Here is an 18,174-nt window from a genome sequence, read left to right as displayed (position 1 = left end):
CCATGGCCAGACAGGAGTCACTTGTCCTTCTGCCACTGTTGTCCCTGGACTTAAACGGCTCTTTTCCTTGATGTGGGTGAAGCAGTGTGTATGGGTGTAAAGGCTCGGGGCATCAGAACGCCATCAGTGTAATGTAATTGTGAATTCATGATCTGAGGCTTAACAGGAAGAAACGGCTCTTTTCCTTGATGTGGGTGAAGCAGTGTGTATGGGTGTAAAGGCTCGGGGCATCAGAACGCCGTCAGTGTAATGTAACTTGTGAATTCATGATCTGAGGCTCAACAGGAAGCGTTCAGTGACGAAATGTTTGTGTTTTTACAGCTTTCCATGTGGCACTCATGAAGATGAGGCTGCGGACGCGGAAAGCTTCCCAGCAATCCAGCCAGATCCACGGCCAGCGCGCCCTGAGGGCCAAGAGGAGACACTCGGAGGTGGATGAGAGCCTGCCCGGAGGCGGAGGAAAACCCCCCAAAAATGAAACCGGCCTGTTGTCTTCAATCAAAAAGTTCATCAAAGGAAGCACACCCAAGGTACACTATCAGTGCACTTCTTCTTTCTTTTAATTGTGTTGTATTCGGTTACATTTGGTTTAAATCCATTTGCAAAACAAAGGTGTGATGTGGTGGAAGCAGAACATTCCTGTAAAGGATGGGAAGGTGAGAAGTACCTGGGATAGCTGTGTCAGGTAACAGATACTGAAAAACAAAACCAACCAGGCTTTCACACCCTGCAGGAGTCACTGCAGGCGTCTTTCAGTCAATCCAGTACATCACAGGATGTATTACTGAGGCGTTGCTTTGTGAAAGAGTGGACTAACAAATTCAGTAGATTTTTAACTTCTAAGGATTCCTTGAATTTGGGAGTTACCAGCACTGGCAACTAAGAGAAGCAGGTCTGTTTGCATCAACTTGCTGAATCCTTTTAGCATTTTAATTCAAAATCGTTGAGTCCATCAGCCAGTCAAGGTCAAACCTCACCAGTCCAACCGTCCTGAAGTGATGGGGCTGCTCCGCGTGGTGCTGCGGGGGATCACAGTCACACACTGCCAGGGCTGCACCACCGAATCCCTCCTGGCTGGAGCCGTACCCATGAGCTTTACCCGTCTTCACACGTTAAAACCTGCTGCGCGTTCACTTTAAATGTGGATTTTATCCGTTTATTTTATACATATCCAGCAGTCCAGACATGGACAACACGTAGCTGTAACCTCTAAGGAAGAGTAGCCAAGGAATCATAACTGAATTACAATGTAGCCCAGATTAAGTAGATGATAAACAAATGTATGATTAATTAATGTACAAATAGAAATTCAGAAGTATTTTCTGAGTTTTTAAATAAGCGTTGAAACAGGAATTTTGTAACAAGCTGAAGCTGAAATAACTTTAAAGTAGCAGTAATTGAACGTTTCATGGCATGTGTTACCTGTCTGAGAAACACTGAGGTACCAGCAAGGAAACAGTGCAGTAAAACTGAATGGGTAAATCCAGGTACATTTTGGTTTTTGTACAACCGGGACGATTCGTCTCTTCCACGTTCACACCTCTGGTGTAGCTCCGTAGTGCAACGTTTTGGCTGCAAAACCACTGCCACAAAACGCTGAAATCTGAGCGAAACATTTTACACCAGCATTTAAGATAAGGGAAATACGTCTGGTTCTCTCTCCCTTTGCCTCCTTGAGCTTTCGTTAACTTTCTCTCCTCCCCTCTTCTCTTCCTCTCCCAAATCTTCGGATCACATTTCACTTTTATTTTTTTAATGACAGGATTTTTAATATGAAATGCCCCCATTTTTGTCCCTTTCCCCTTCCCAGCCCCTCCTGTGTCCATAGGGGACCAGGAGTGGTTCCAGAGTCCCGAGCACAGAGCTGTGGGGCTGCCTTGGCAACTGCAGAACTTGGTGCATGGCCACGGCTCCTGTGCGGGACGTGAAGGTCCCGGTCACCGCCCAGGGCATGGGGATTTGCGGCAGGAAACGTCTCTGTAACAAGCACATCTTGACAGCTTCGACCGGAGGTGTAGGTCGTTTGGGACTGGAAATGTCTTGTCAGAAATGCTCCTTGAACCAGCAAAACCCGAAAACCCTCAGAGCTCTTCAGTTGGAGAAGCCAGAGGCTGAAACCCTTCGGTGGTGGTGGTGATCGAGGTGGTCTTGAGGCCTTTTGCAAACTCATGGCCCCATCCACGTCAGCGATAGAACGGAGTGCACGGTGGTGTTGGTCGTTTACAACCTGACAGATCTGATACACCGGAAAAACTACATGTGTGTACAGGGAGTACTGGTAAACATTTTGACTGTTAGCATTGGGGAACTGAACTTTGCAAGTTCCTCTCCAGCTGTTTGATTTTGAGGTCCTAGCACTGCCAGGAACTGCCTTGGCTTCAAGTGAGTTACTACGTTAATCTCGGTTTAGGCCGTCCCTTAATGCAGACGTGGATTCTGAAAACAACCGAAAAGCAGAATGTTTGTGTCGCTGTGACATTGCCGTGTTCCTCATGGCACAATTATTGACACTGATAGGTGATACTGAGTCGAATAGGTTATAGGGTTCAAATGGAATGTTATAGGAATACATGTCATGGGTATATTTAATTTTGTATCTGTGTAATAACATTTTCAGTGCATGAACCAAGCAGCACAACAGCATTACATCTCATCCACAACAGCATTACATCTCATCCACAACAGCATTACATCTCATCCACAACAGCATTACATCTCATCCACAACTACATTACATCTCATCCACAACAGCATTACATCTCATTTCACCTGGGAATTCTATTAAGGAGGGCGCAGCAGGGCGAGTGTTCCCACCACATGGTGATGGCTCCTCGGCTGGAGGAGGAAAGGGGGCTCCAGACTCGTGGATTCTTCGTCTGGCTGATCCCACCAGCCACATTCCTGTCCCCGCTGTCATTTTTGTCGTGTCTCTGCGCTTGTTTTCCATAGAGCAGAATGAGCTCGTTTCATGAAAGCCAGCGGGTATTTCAGGAGTGAATTAGTTTCTCTCATTTCTTCCCCGGTGTTGAGCATTTGAACAAATGGCCTAGAAGACGAAACGCCTTCCTGGTCCTCACCAGTTCAGTGAACCATGGGGTCTCTCTCATTACCTGGATTTATGGTGTATGCAATATCCCCCATCCCCAGTGCTGGCAGCAGGACTGTTCTCACCAAGGCTGTTGGTCTAGGAAGCTTTTGGGATCAGTGGGGTTCACTTCTGGTGCGGATGTCAACACATTTCCCTGTTTGTTGGTGTTTCCTGTAGCCCCTGTACAGTTAGCGTGGGCTTTAGAGTAGTTTTTCTCAAAGATCTATTTACTTTTTTTTTTTGGAGCATGCAAACTGTTTTTTCTTTTTGAAGATGTGAACCCGTTGCTCCAGAGAGGTAACACCGTAATTCTAAGATTGAAATTTTAATTAACTTCGGTATGGTCTGTGGCCTTGTTATTTATTTTGATATTTAATTCCATTTCTTTTATGTAGGGAGCACGGTGGAGAATTTCACATTGGATATCACTGCAGTTTGCTTCCTGTGCGTGTAACAGGCAGAGAAATCGAGTTTCAGATCGTTTCCGTTGCCTTGTCTCTGTGTCTCCCAAACTCCACAGCACTACCTGTTCACTCTCCAGTGAATTAGTGCTCACAGCCAGGTTTTCTGCTACAGGAGTTCCAAGCACGGTTTTCTTCCCCAGTTGCTATTTACCTTGAGTTGTGTCGGTTGAAATGAGTTTTAAATTCCAGCTGGCCAGGTACACCTTGCATATTCTGGCACAATAAATGGGTTTTTAGTGAAGCTTCCTCTACCAGCTCACGTTTTCTGGCAGCGCTCAGTGCAGAAAAGAGGCGCTATTCACCGTGTTTCTTTTTTTCCCCCTTTTCTGTTTTAAGGAAGAAAGAGAAAATCCTGCAAAAAGAAGTAGAATTGACCGGGATATCGATAACAACTTGATCACATCCACACCTCAGACAGGAGAAAAGCCTAACAAACAGATCTCTCGAGTGCGGCGGAAAAGTCAGATGAATGGAGGTTGGTACCCGCTGTCCTTGGGTGGTGGTGCCGCTGAAGGGCATTCGGTGGCCTCAGAGCTGGTAACCAGCACGGGGCATCACATTAGTGTGGGAGCTCAGGGAGGGTTGGGATTGGCTTCGGTGAGAGCAAGGGGAGCTCAGCGGAGCAGAGCACGGCTTCAAGACTGCAGGCAGCACTGGCAGCGTTACTTCTCGGGCACATCCATTCTAGCTCTGTAAACTGGGTATGTGAACGTGACCAGCTATGCTAGAACTCCGTTAACTTCTTTTATAGTTATTTGATTTGTCTTATCTCCCATTTTCTCACAAAAAAGTGAAATCCGACTTCCAACTCATGACCTCTGTGGGAGTAACGAGGTGTCCTTAGATATTGAAAGCCCCTCTCAAACACAGACAGGTTTCTGTCAAAGAAATCTTAGGAAAATGGAGATCAGAAGGGACCTCTCGAGGTCTTCGGGACCAGTGCCCTTGCTCCCCTCACAGCAATGTGAGATCTGGCTTTGGGGTTAGAGCAGGCTGCTCAGAGCCCTGTCCAGTCGCGCTGTGGATGTCTCTGAGGATGGAGATCCCCCAGCCATGTTCCTGTGTTTGACCACCTCCCTGCGAACGTCGTTGCTTTTTGAGTATCCCTAGTAACGACCTGATGAAATAGTCAACAGCATTGAAAGTATCAGCTGTGGTTCCAGATCTGACTTGAAAAAAACTCCCATTTTTTAGTCTTTTTCTAAGGAAACAGGACTTAGATGAGGTGTTCTGAGGGGAGCACCCTGAGCGCTGTGAAGTTAGAACACTCCACATTGGTGAACAGCACACGCTGCAGTGCAGAGCAGCGCACCCAGGAGGCGTGGAGCACTCGTGCAGCTCCAGCAGGCTCAGCTGACAAAAGGGTTCTCAGCTCATGTGCACACAGCGCGTTTGCTCACTTCCATCTGGACGAGCGTCTCAGGGGCTGGGTGCTGTGAGGAAATAACTCCTCTTTCGCTTCAGTCTGACTGCCCTGGCTCTCGGCCGTGAGGTGGCAGTTTTGAGTGCCAGGATGTACTCCACTGTGCACACCCGCACATGGAAAACCTCAGTTGTTTCACGTTGTGTTTTGTGATGGGAAGATCCCTTGTTATCTGTGATAACAGACGTTATTTGACTTCATAGTTGTATTTATATGCACATACACGTGTGTGTATCTGTGTGGAGAAGAATAAACCGTGGACCTGATCTTGAGGTTCAGCCCCTGGCCTCGCACTGCCCCTTTCGGGTGTTTCCATCTAGCGGGGTCCGCCGGTACTGACACCGCTGCTTGTGGCAGCTGCGCGGCGTCTTCAGCCTCCCCTGCTGCCCTCCAGCCCGCGGAAAACATTGGAACTTCCAGTGTTTGTTAATGCATAGCATGCTTTATGTAAACGGCGGCTGCTTCCTAATTTGAAGTGTTAAACTTCAGACGGTGTTGAAGATTGGCGTTTCGTTTTTACGTTGATACGAAATCGCTAGGGTTTTATTTGTTTATTTATTTTAAGTTAAATACTCAGGCTAATTTTTTGTCAACCAAGTTGAGCCATGGACAGGAGGGATCTTTCCTACAGTGAAAATAATAGCAATGAAAGGATGTAACAGCGGACAGCAGAAGCACGGTGTTGTACTTCCTAACTTGTCTTTTACAGAAGCTGGAAGCTATGAAATGACGAACCAACACGTAAAGCAAAATGGAAAATTGGAAGATAATCCCACCACGGGCAGTCCCCCACGAACCACGTTACTGGGAACCATATTTTCTCCTGTTTTCAATTTTTTTTCACCAGCAAATAAAAATGGTGAGTAGTGTTTAAGAAGTCACTAGTGCTAAAGCTAAGAATGGTAGCTCTGGGTGTTTTGAGACCAAGCTGTTTTGAGCGGCAGCACACATTTCATTCTGATTTGCAGCCCAAGAGTTCCTCTTACCAGGTAAAGGGCTCCTTATTTCTTAGAAGGGTTGATCGTTAATAAAAGAAGCAATAAGTGTGTATGCATGAGAACGTTTGTTTTGTAGGTGTAAGTAACTAGTAGTGTACCTTTTATTTAAAAAGAAAAGGAGGAGAAAAAAACTCGGTATGAAGTTCCTTGTCCCACACATAAAGACATTTGTCATGGTGTTCAGTTTGGTTCTTGTTTTTGTAAGGTGAATCAACGCAGCCATCTTCAGTTGCCCCTAAACGTTGGTTTGTGGTTCGTGATGACCACCAGCGCCCCGGTGCCCTGGTTCCCTGACGGGGAACTGGGCTCTGAGCGCGCTGAACTCTCAATGCAGGAACGTCGGGCTCGGATTCCCCAGGCCAGGCTGTGGAGGCTGAGGAGATCGTGAAGCAGCTCGACATGGAGCAGGTGGACGAGATCACCACGAGCAGCGCCACGTCCACCAACGGGGCAGCGTACGCCAGCCAGGCCGCGCCGGGCAGAGCCAGCGTCAACAACGGCCTGGAGGAGGTGGAGGAGACGAGCGACCGGGACCTGCCGCCGCTGACGGGTAAGAGACGTGGCCTTGTCTGGGACACAGGCGTTGGTGCTGTGGTTTGTGCTGCTGGGGAAATCCTAGCACCTGCAGCTTGTAAAAATTAATATTTCACCTTTATTTAGGGCGTGCACACCACGTTAATAGTGATTTTTGTGTTCAATAGACACATCTCTCCTATGCACCAAAGACGCGGTTTTGGCAAGTCTCATCTATCCCGGTGTAACTCAGCTGGCCTCATAGCATTTCTTTAAATGAAAGCAAAGATTCCAGAAGAAAGGCATTTTAATGAATATTGAACCCTCCCCACCACCACCCCCTTCCGTTAGAAACGCACGCCCCAGACGTGCTGGTCACGAGAGGGAAACCTGCCACGTTCTGATGCGTTAGAATAACGTGGTGAGGGGAACGAGAAACGATGAGTTCCTACATCAACCGTCCACATTTTCTTCAAGTGACTCATCCATACAAAAATTGTATCCCTAAAATGCAGCTTCTCCTCTTCGTGGATGGCCAGCGCCAGGTTCTTCCCAGTTATCTAAACGAGCAATGAAATTCATTATTGCTAACGTTAGATCACGCGGGGGCAGAGAGGGTGAGGTTTTGCACTGCAGGGAGCTCTTTTCACGGCTGTTTGAGGCGCTCGCCTATCAAGTGCAAATTTCCACTTGTAAAAACTGCACTAATAAGACCAGCTCTTGTGGTTTTTTTGTTTTATTTGTTTTGTTTTGGTCGTTTTCGTTGAATTTTAGCACCAGTATCTCCAGACAGTGGCTACTCATCAGCCCACGCAGAAGCCACCTATGAAGAAGACTGGGAAGTCTTTGATCCGTAAGTGTTGACGTTTGGGCTGGAAGTGTTAAATGGATCATTTGGGGCGTTGGGTTCAGACAGGTGGGGTTTTTGAGCTGGACCATTTTTATATTATGATAATGATTGAATTCCAAAAGCTCTTGGCTCAAAAAATAAGTGTGCATTGATGGTTTTTTTCGATTTAAAATATTTTTGTTCAGCTTTAAATATTTAAAATATTTAAGCTGGGGTGCGAGCTCACCGGTTAAATGATGTATGCACGTTTCTACAGCGAAATCTGTGTCCTTTTCAGGTATTACTTCATCAAACACGTCCCACCGCTAACAGAAGAGCAGCTCAACCGGAAGCCGGCTCTGCCACTGAAAACGAGAAGCACACCAGAGTTCTCATTAGTTCTAGACCTGGTAAGAGGTGGCACAAACACCTTCCAGAAGCAGGGGCTGGGGAGCACTGCGTTTCTGTCGTTTGGTGCTGAGGTCAGCAGAGTTTGCCTTCCACAAAAAGGCCTTGCTGAATGCTGCACAAGTTTAATATCGTCAGTCATAGTCTGCATTAAAAAAATAGCGGCAGTGCTTCTGTGTTTGTTGAATACTTAACATCCTGATGAAAAACCACACCATTGATTTATTTATCATCTCAAACAAAGAGTTATCTGTCCCCAGAAAGCTTTCCTAAAGCCAACGTGGAATTGATGAGATGGAATAATGGGAAAGTTCTGTTTCATGTGTCTTGCGTCAAGATTGACCAAGAATGAATCTTCTTATCCTTAGAGGGTACAAATCCACATTTAAAAATCTTCATAGAAAGAGAATAATTTCTAATCATTTCTGCAAGTCTCTGTTCTGGAAGTTGTTTCAGGCCCTGTTAATGTCAGGAGCGTTGTTTTGTCATGACCAGCATCAGGTGGCGTGTCGTCTCGTCTCCTGAAGGGACGGGTTACTCAGAGTGACAGGGTTGAACCGCATGGCAGGGTAGCCTCCAAAATCAAAACATCTTCTTGTAATTATGCTCCTGGCACACAATTCCAAGTGAATTTTTTCAAAAACTGCACCAATAATGAAACGTGTAATTCACGCTGAGAATTCTTCTTCAATCTTGACAGCATTTGCACAAAAATGAATTGCCCAGACTAAATAAACATACCTTAAAATGGGCATAAAAGTCCAGACAATTACACCTCTTTTCACTGTTCTTTTCACGAGCTTTTCTTTCTATCATAACGCCTTTTCTTTTTCCAATAGGATGAAACATTAGTGCACTGTAGTCTAAATGAATTAGAAGATGCTGCACTCACTTTTCCAGTTCTTTTTCAAGATGTCATTTACCAGGTAATGAGCGCGCATAGACAAATACGTCCCCTTTTTATTTTGTTTAACCTAGGAGTTCTCGCTGTACTTGTTGTTGTCTTGTTTAAAGAGAGGCGAGTAACCGCCTGGCGTTTCACCGCGGCCTGGGTTGTGAGCTGCAGGGGTCATGTTGTGTGGGGTGCATTGTTCACGCTCGGTGATGCTGCGGGGTGCTGTTTGGTGCCACCGCTGCGCGGGGGTGTCGGTCCCTGGCTCCAGCTGCACATGGTCATTGTGGCTGCACCCAGTCATTGGTTTGGGCTGCACCCGGTCATTGATTGTGGCTGCACCCGGTCATTGCTGGGAGCGTGGGTGATGTCTCTTCATGGCAGCCCTTCTCCTGGCCGCAGGTGGAGGCAGGGGCGCTGGCAGTTCAGCCAGGTCCAGCTTCTTGCTGACTGTGAACTTCCCTTGGTAGGGAAAACCACGTTGCTCGATCACTTCTTCCTGCAAGGAAGACACCTTCAGAGCCCACCATTACCTGGCTCTGTCTCGGTCGTTAGCCTTGCCGTGCACTCTGCAGTGCCAGATCTCCCTCTGCACACCCAGAGAGCATCCACTGGGTACTCAGAGAGTTTTGGTTGTCTTGTGGAAGCTGCTGCCTTTAGGGCTTGTTCTGCTTCAGGAGGTGTTGCAGTTGTGTGTGATTCACACTGACGTACCGCAGAGGAGCAGCCGTGGGGAGGAGGAGCTCTCGGGTCCTCTTGTGTGGTGTAGCAGCAGCTTCCCCACCGCATAGCTCACACCGTGTTGGACCCCACTGCAGTATCTTTGGAGAATGAGCCAGGCACCTCGAGAGGACACTTGTCCAGGTGCTTTTCCTGGTTTTAAAAATGTTTCTCTTCGCTGTTGTGTATAAAAACCAGTGGAATCTGAAAAGCCAAAGTGATGTTTAAACAGGGCTTTATCTTATCTCTCATTTGGTGATGGCCATGCAGTTTCCTCCAGGCTGAGGGTGGAAGAAGCCTCAGGATTAGTTCTGTGGAGGTTCTTGACACTGCTGACAGAACCAGCAAGACTAAAGCTTCATTTTTCCCTTCTCTTCAGAGATCTCAGTGTGATTTGGGTATTTTCTGTCTGTATCCCTGGTCCTTTTGGTGTTGTGTGTTTATGCTGAGATCTAACCGAGATTTTACCTCTTGGAAATTGAGGTCAATGGAAAGAGGGCCTTACAGTATTTCTGAAGCTTTCTTTAACGGCCTTGTACACAAGTGCTGTCTTACATCTGACTGCAAAACAAAACCAAACGTTCAGTTTTCCAGCTGTAGACTTTAGACTTTGCACTCCTCGTACTCCTTTACATAATAAGATAAGCAGCTTATCTTACAAAGACATTTCTCTTTATTTTCTTGGTAAGGAGGTTTTGTTTCTGTTGCTGGTTTCAAGTCATGAGATCATCTCGCCCTCGGTTCCACTCCAAGGGTCCCTTCCCTGCCTTCGCAGCCCAAGGCAGATGTTTCCACTCAGGGCTTCAGCTGAGCTGCATCTTTACCGATCTAGCACACAGCAATTCCCTTTGATCCTCCTGAGCCTTGGAAGATGCGCAGGAACGCCGTGGGTCAGCGGGAGGTTACGAATATGGTGTTACATGTGCTCCATCTTACTGCCAACAAACACAGATGCTTGACTTCATTACTGCAGCCACACGAGGCAAACAGCGCTGGTGGGTGCTGGCTCTCCCTCCCGGTGAGCTCCACGCTGTCCGTTTCTGGGAAACAGCAGAAGCGCCACCAAGCTTTGGATCTGAACGCCAGGAAGCCTTAGTGGATCTTGGGCAGAGCAGTCTGGTCTTAGGTTGGGAAGACTTTGTTTTAGTTCAGTAGGACCTCTACAATTGCACTTTGGCCATGGAAGAGCCATGGCTGGGTGGTTATGTCTGGTTGGGGATTTGTAACCCCTGTCTGGTTGGGGATTCGTAACCCCTGCCTGGTTTGGGGATTCGTAACCCCTGCCTGGTTTGGGCATTCGTAACCCCTGCCTGGTTGGGGATTCATAACCTGTCTGGTTTGGGCATTCGTAACCCCTGTCTGGTTTGGGGATTCGTAACCCCTGCCTGGTCGGGGATTCGTAACCCCTGTCTGGTCGGGGATTCGTAACCCCTGTCTGGTTGGGGATTCGTAACCCCTGTCTGGTTTGGGGATTTGTAACCCCTGTCTGGTTGGGGATGGTTGGATGGAAGGAACATCGAATGACAGTTCTGGTTTTGTGCATTTGGGTTTTGTTGCCATTGAAGTAACGGGATGTGATGATCAACTGGGGGGGAAAACAACAACCAACCCACCAGAAAACCTTGAAGGGGCTTTTCCCCTATGTTACGTGTTTGTAAGTCACTGTGAAGCAGATGATAGCGTCTGTCTCTGCTGACAAACTTCCAGTCGTTAAAAATGGTGAGAATGATTATGGGACACTTATCTGTATTTTCAAAAGCCACCTTTCAGATCAGATGTGCTCATTGCAGCGATGGGTGCGTTTTGTTGTACTCTGGTTGCTGAAATGCTTTGCTGCAGTTGTGTGTCAGCTCCTCGTAGCTGGGTGTGATGTGGTGGCCCTCGGCTGTGCCCCAGTGTCACAAACCAGTACAGACCAGTGCCGGCCATCGATGTCACTGCTAACTTGCACATGTGCAAGCTGTGATTAGAAATACAGGTTCCACTGTGAAACTGTTTTCTTGTTTGCATTCACATACGAACTTCTTAGTACCACATGGAAACTTAGATATTCTTTTAAGATAGGCACACAGTTACGTGGCAGTAACCTGCACCAGAACACGTTGCAGAGATGCTGCAGTGATCCCCACGCTAAACAACCTGACAGCTCCAGCAGAAAGAGCCTGCACACGGCAGGAACCCAGGCAGCCGTGGCTGTTCTCTCCTCTAACTGAATGACTGTAAAAACTCGTTCAACTGGCCATTGTGAGCAATATAACTCCACGCAGATTTAAAAGGAACAGTAAATGACATGGAAGCTGTTTTTATTTATATTACATGGACGGATACCTCAGCTTACTGCTTTGGTTGCCAGGGGAGTTTGTAGAAGAGATGTTGAAGAGGTGTTTCTGAAGCGACAGCTGCGCTTCCCGAGCCGAGCAGGGGCTGGGTAATTGGAAATGGAGCTCTTGAAGAGACCTTGGCACCAAACGCCATCCTTTTGCCTGCCGCTGTTTGCAGCTGTTCTCTGGTGTGCAGTGACGGAGCCCTAACAGCTCGAGCGTTAGCAGCCGCTTTGTGACTGGCTTTTGAGTTCTGAAGGGAAAGGAGGGTGGAGAGATGCGGACATCTCTGAACTTGGTGTCTCTTCTCAGGAGTCTGCGGTGTTTGCAGGGAATAATTCTGTATATGTTTGGATTTAGGGAAACTTGGAAGCAGCTGAGACCTTCTTTTAAAAAAGAATCACCTCTGCCACCCCCGTGTTCAAGGTGCAGTGCTCAGCAGAGGTCATTGAGAGCACGGTTTAGTGGATGTGCTGGCACACGTCATCTGGTGCCTGCGCTGATGGTGAAAGCTGGTTCAGGATGCTCGGAGCAACCCGTTTCATTTCTTCTGTAGAGACTGATATTCCTTTACATTTCAGTTGAGATTATTTCTCATTCCATCCGTTTTTCCAGTAAAAACTCTTGAGCCTGATTGTATCGCCTTGCGCTTCCACTTTGAGTTGCTTAGGCTGCAGGCTGATTTAATACTGGTTTAACTGAGTTGTTCTGCTGTAGGAAGTTAATATTTGCTGTTTGCTTTATTCCTAATGCTGATTCTGGCCTAATCTTTACAAATTGATACTCAGGAGTGCGGGCGATAGCTGAAGTGTTTTGAGCCTGTAATGAAGTCCATCTCTTTGCAGGTTTATGTCCGGTTAAGGCCATTCTTCCGAGAATTCCTGGAACGTATGTCTCAGATTTATGAGGTAAAACCAATCAGACCCTTCCTCTGAACGTCATTTTTAAATTACAGTCACATACTTGTATCTAAAATAATTCCTTTTTCCCCTTTAATCCACAGATCATTCTTTTTACTGCTTCTAAGAAGGTGTATGCAGACAAGTTATTGAACATACTAGACCCTAAAAAGCAACTGGTCAGGTAAACACAGAAAATTGTGAACATATCTGTTGTAAGCAAACCGGGCCAGTGGGTGCAGCCGTGGTTCTCCCCTGGTAGTTCAGGCACCTCGCCACTCGTTTTCCTGAAGAGCGTAGAGATGAACTGTCCCCTGGTGTTCATGCAGCCGTCTGGTCGCTTGTTTTCATGGCACGCTCAACAGAATCCCGGTGTGGTTTTGGGAAGCCTGCTTGCCGCTGCGTTTTGAAGGGGCAAACAAAACTGGACTTGAAATACGTTCAGTCCTTGGAATGGCTGAGGCCAGCTGAGTCACGCAGCCAGGGGGATGAACGAGTGAGGTGTTGGCACTTGAAAATGAGTCGGAGCGTGCATCCGTAGCGCTAAAAACTTCCTCCAGGAGCTGACCAGGGATGGTGCAGCACTGCAGTTTTCACTGCCTTGGGAGCAGGAAAAGCACAACCAAATATACGGCCAAACGGGGTGCTGAGAGTGCATGGAAAGACTGATGTGTGAGACTGGGGGTGACGTGTGAGTCCAGGGGTGATGCCTGAGTCCGGGTGTGATGTGTGAGTCCGGGGGTGATGCCTGAGTTGGGGTGTGATGTGTGAGTCCAGGTGTGACGCCTGAGTCCAGGGGTGACACCCGAGTCCGGGTGTGACGCCCGAGTCCAGGGGTGACGCCTGAGTCCGGAGGTGATGCCTGAGTTGGGGTGTGATGTGTGAGTCCGGGTGTGACGCCTGAGTCCAGGGGTGACGCCTGAGTCCAGGGGTGACGCCTGAGTCCAGGGGTGACGCCTGAGTCCGGAGGTGATGCCTGAGTTGGGGTGTGATGCCTGAGTTGGGGTGTGATGCGTGAGTTCAGGGGTGACGCCTGAGTCCGGCGGTGATGCCTGAGTTGGGGTGTGACGCCTGAGTCCAGGGGTGACGCCTGAGTCCAGGGGTGACGCCTGAGTCCGGAGGTGATGCCTGAGTTGGGGTGTGATGCCTGAGTTGGGGTGTGATGCGTGAGTTCAGGGGTGATGCCTGAGTCCGGAGGTGATGCCTGAGTTGGGGTGTGATGCCTGAGTTGGGGTGTGACGCGTGAGTTCGGGTGTGAAGCGTGAGGCGCTGCAGAGCCGCCATCGGAGCAGGGCGAGCCGAGCCGTTGGCTGGAGGCAGACCTGGCAGGCAGCGCGGTGTGACTCACAGTCTATATTTAAATGTGTTCGCTGCCGAGGCACCAGCTGATTTCCCTCCATAGCAACACGAGGAACTCGACCCCTCAGTGATAAGCACAGTGTGTGCAGCTTCTAGAAACTTCCCTGCAAAACATGAGCAGCCTTAAAGAAGCTGCCTTGTGATACGACTGGAAAGCTCAAACCCTCTCTGGTTTACAGTCGATTCTTAAATTACAACTGCCCTGATACTCCATGCAATTTCAGTTTTAGTCCTGGTATTCTTTTAATCGGAGTCCTTTGAGTCTATGCATTCATTTACTTTGTGTTTCTTCTGTATTAAATTAAAAGGGAGCAGACTAATTGGAAAGGAAGAAGTTGATGGAGTGTTTTGGCCTCGAGGCTTTTAAAAAGCTCTAATAACTGAAATAGGTTAATTGCGAACAGAGGTAGCATAAAAAGGAAACATTTCTTGTGGTACTTTGTGCTTGAGCGTGCAGTGGCACAGGGAGGCCGTGGTGAGCTGGAACAAAATCACAGGGAAGTAAAGGGAAATAAAAGGGAAAATAAAGGAAATAAACCCAATAAATGGGCTCCTGTGCAGAGCTGGTCGCTGATCTCAGGCCTTGCAAAATTGCTGGAGTATTTTGGGTGCCTCTGTCAATCCATCTGCAAAGTGGCTGGAAAGCCAGGCGCTGTTCATCAGCATTCTGCGCATCTGAGGTGAGCTTTTCTGTGTAAACACATCCAGCCGCCCGCAGAACCGGGTGAACATCAGATCAGCTGGTCACTTCACCAGGGAAAGGCTCTAAAGTGAACGGGGAAAAGGGAACGGTTCTTGAAAATGGGCGAAGTAGATCAGAGGAGGAAAAACTGGATAACGCTTGTCAAAGTCAGCTCTGCCCTTCCCCTGTGCAGTGCAGGTGCTGTGACTCGTCCCATTAATTGGCATCTCACTTTAATCCCAGGCATCGACTTTTCCGCGAGCATTGCGTTTGTGTACAAGGAAATTACATCAAGGATTTAAACATTCTTGGTAGAGATCTCTCCAAAACCATCATCATCGACAATTCACCGCAAGCCTTTGCTTATCAGGTAAGGCCGCTGCTGTCAGCGACTCCTCGGGTGGGCACAGGGCGTTCAGAAGGCACCCAGTGAAACACGGCCTTTTGATTTAAAGTCTGCATTAAGTTTTGTGCTTAGGTTTGGGTTTGGGTTTGCAAAGCAAACCGTACCAACCCGCTCCGGTTTGCTCCTTTTTCTCCTGTCTCTGAGAAGCGCTGATCAAGTGCAAAGCGACTTCTTACCTGAGCAGGTTTATAACCGCTCGGTTTGCTCTCATCCAGCGTTTCTGAAGTAATCACAGACGTGTTGCTTGGGTTCTGTCGTGCGTTGAATTTTGTTAATGCTGGGGAAATGATGAAGAACAAAGCCCCTGGTTGAAGTGATGCACAGCTGTGAAAATCGCTTAAGCCTTTGCAGGCTGACATTGAGGTTTTGCAGCAGCGTGGTCGTACCTGTCCCGGTAGCTGAGGTATGGATCAGTGCAGAGCCTGATCTGACGCCTCACCTCACTGAAGCAGCAGAGCCCAAACCCGTTTGATGCGGCCTCCCGTGCACCAGGGGCGTGCAGGAGCGCCCAGCGAGCGGGCAGTGACCTGCAGCTGGCTCAGAACTCCCCTGCTGCTCGGTCCAGCAGAGCTTTGTGCTTCAGCTCTGACGTGGAACCTTTGGCAGTGGCGCCTGCAAAGGAAGGGATAACGCAAGTGAGTTGGAGTAGAAACTTCAGAGGAAAAATACGCGTTCATAAACTATAGCTTGGAAACGGTTTTCCCCCAAAAATGCTATTTCACTGATCATATTCTCAGATCAATTAAATATAAATCACGTGTTGATTTCTTTTTCTTTTTTAACCCTAGCTCTCCAATGGAATTCCTATAGAAAGCTGGTTCATGGATAAAAATGACAACGAGCTCCTAAAATTGATTCCGTTTCTGGAGAAACTCGTAGAGCTGGTGAGCGTTTCCCCGCAGATGCCCCCAGATGTTAGATAGCGCGTGTGATTACGTTCACGCATTTTAGGATTTAAGCACGTTCACACATATTACGCGTTTTTGAGCGGCTGAGGTCAGACGTGGCTGCCTCTCCAAAGGGGGGGCTCGCGCGGCGTTTCAGCGCGTGCACCGGGGCTGCTTTCCATCGCCAAAGACAGCCTGGCGTTATTTCTCGCTGCTTTCCATCAAGGGCAGGGCAGTTGTACCATCGACCTCCGTGACATGGTGGATCTGTAGGCATTTCGATTAAACAGTGCCTCTGGTTGGCGCTGATGTGGGCCTTTAGTCCTAAACCACAAACAAACGACTCCTCAGCTGGTGTGAACGTCACGCGGTTATTTCTCATGTAATGACATACTCGTGGCTCATATTTTGTTACATTAAAATAGCGGGGTTAGAGAACGGGCCCTGTTAAAATCTGGTTTACAGACGCGTTCGTTCTCCTAAAACTGGCGCTTTTTTGTTTCCCTGCAGAACGAAGATGTCCGACCTCACATCAGAGACAGATTTCGCTTGCATGACTTGCTACCCCCCGATTAAAGCCTTTGTCCGATCGCTGCAGGGGGAGAAAATGCAGGACCCTTTCGGACTGAAACAAAACATTGCCATTACTGTTGAAATTTTGCATTTTTGTACCCCGTCTTGCTTTTCTTATCTTTGGTGCCCAACAATAATCAAGGGTTACAGAAAGAGACTCTGGCATTCAGCGCAGTACAGTACACACCGTAGGTAGGCTAGAACAGAAGAGGCTTTAGAACTAGTGCGACTCAAGGCGATTTTTTATGTACAGGACATCTGCAGTTTATACAGAATTCTGTTTCTGCCACCAGCAGTTTGACCTGTAGAAACACAGGATTTTATGATACAACAGAGATCGAAAATGGACTCTTGTTTTCTCTCTGTTTGGTGCTCTAAGTGGGTTTGTAGCCACTTTTCTGTTACTTTTCAGATTCTCATTTCAACAGGAATGGCCAGTACAAGTTGTTTTATTTTTCCTGTTAAGGTTTATAACCTTTTTACATTTTTGACCTGTATTAGATTAGAATTTCATTATGCATTCCTTTTAGTTGAGGCGCTTCATAGTTTTTCTGGAAATAGCCAAATTTTCTTAGTTTTTTTTATTAAACAGTTGGATGGCCGTTTTCCTGCTTCGTCTGCCTGCATACTGTATATTTGTTTAAAATACTCTCTAGTTTTAGTCCACGTAAGTTTCATTTAGGAAGAAAAACCCCCCCCGGCATTTATCTTTTTCTTTCTGTAATATTCTACTGTAGTCGAAACCTTTTCCAAACAAATCAAGAGACTGCCTAGCGAAGAGAGGAACCCAGAATATTCGAAACCGTCGCCATGGCCTGGACAGACCCCGTCTTGCGGCGGCACCGACGCCTGATGGACAAGGAATACCTCAGCCGACGCCGCGCAGATCTCGAAGGGAGAGGTAGCGTGCTCGCCCCTAGGTTGGTGCCATGCAGCCGCCGCCGCCCGGTTCCCCCGGGATTCGAAGCGCTCCGCACGGCGGCTCAGTGGTCTCGGTGTTCACCGTGGGCCCCGGCGCCCCGCACAATCCTGTGGTCCCCGCGCTCCGCCGGCGGCGTGGCCCGGCCCGGCCGCTCCCCGAGGGGTTTGGATGCGATGTGGAGGAAGGGTCGCAGGGCCGTGGCGCCGTAATGCAGCGGCGAGAGGCGGATATTTTTGTAAGGGCGCGCGATCTCCCGCTCGCAGGGAGGCTCTGCACGGGTTGGGATGCTTTGCCTCTCGACTGCATTAACGTGCCACGGGCTCGGACTGGTTTTGTGTAAAAGATGTCACGGAACGGCACTTTTTCTAAAGAGAAGTTTGCTATTTTGTATGCTTGTTAAGAAAGTACAGTATTGGAAATTAAAGGTGGACAGCTGATAATTGAGAAGTATGTCAATTAATTTTTTATGTATATTACCTGTTTACTTGTACAATTTTATTGTACAAATTACATGCAGCTTCATTTTCAAATGAGTCCTTAAAATAAGGAAAATCTTTTTAGGAAAACATTTAATTTTTGTATTTTTGATTTTAAAAGGCATGAGTTATGTCAACTTTTTCCAGTGTATTAATGAAGATTTTAACTTTTCATCAGGTTGAGTGTTTTCTTACTATATTATCTGTTGTGTATGTAGCTAGCACATTGTGTCACTGAACTGTTTAAAAAATAGCATGTAGAGCAAGCCTGTTTTGTGGAAAATCCTTATTCATTAAAAAAAATCATCATGGCA

General features: G+C 47.7%; 1 protein-coding gene across 1 annotated transcript; it reads left to right on the top strand.

The window, feature by feature from the left end:
- Window positions 1–324: 324 nt before the first annotated feature.
- CTDSPL2 (CTD (carboxy-terminal domain, RNA polymerase II, polypeptide A) small phosphatase like 2) lies at window positions 325–17,118 on the top strand. Its single transcript, XM_010184758.1, has 12 exons — window positions 325–530; window positions 3,889–4,027; window positions 5,685–5,834; window positions 6,308–6,523; window positions 7,261–7,339; window positions 7,614–7,725; window positions 8,563–8,649; window positions 12,502–12,564; window positions 12,660–12,739; window positions 14,840–14,966; window positions 15,791–15,886; window positions 16,400–17,118. Exons 1-12 carry the CDS (start codon window positions 339–341, stop codon window positions 16,463–16,465), a joined length of 1,407 nt encoding a protein of 468 aa, XP_010183060.1. The 5' UTR covers window positions 325–338; the 3' UTR covers window positions 16,466–17,118.
- The last annotated feature ends 1,056 nt before the right edge of the window (window positions 17,119–18,174 follow it).

This window comes from Mesitornis unicolor, unplaced genomic scaffold (genome assembly GCF_000695765.1).
Source record: "Mesitornis unicolor isolate BGI_N332 unplaced genomic scaffold, ASM69576v1 scaffold6180, whole genome shotgun sequence".
Lineage (NCBI taxonomy): Eukaryota > Metazoa > Chordata > Aves > Mesitornithiformes > Mesitornithidae > Mesitornis > Mesitornis unicolor.
This window is presented reverse-complemented; position numbering and strand designations above follow the sequence as displayed.

Coding starts and splice junctions, on each gene's coding strand:
- CTDSPL2 (XM_010184758.1), top strand. CDS start 339: ATGAAGATGAGGCTGCGGACGCGGAAAGCTTCCCAGCAATCCAGCCAG. Junction 5,835..6,307: donor TTCACCAGCAAATAAAAATG/GTGAGTAGTGTT, acceptor CTCTCAATGCAG/GAACGTCGGGCTCGGATTCC. Junction 8,650..12,501: donor TTCAAGATGTCATTTACCAG/GTAATGAGCGCG, acceptor ATCTCTTTGCAG/GTTTATGTCCGGTTAAGGCC.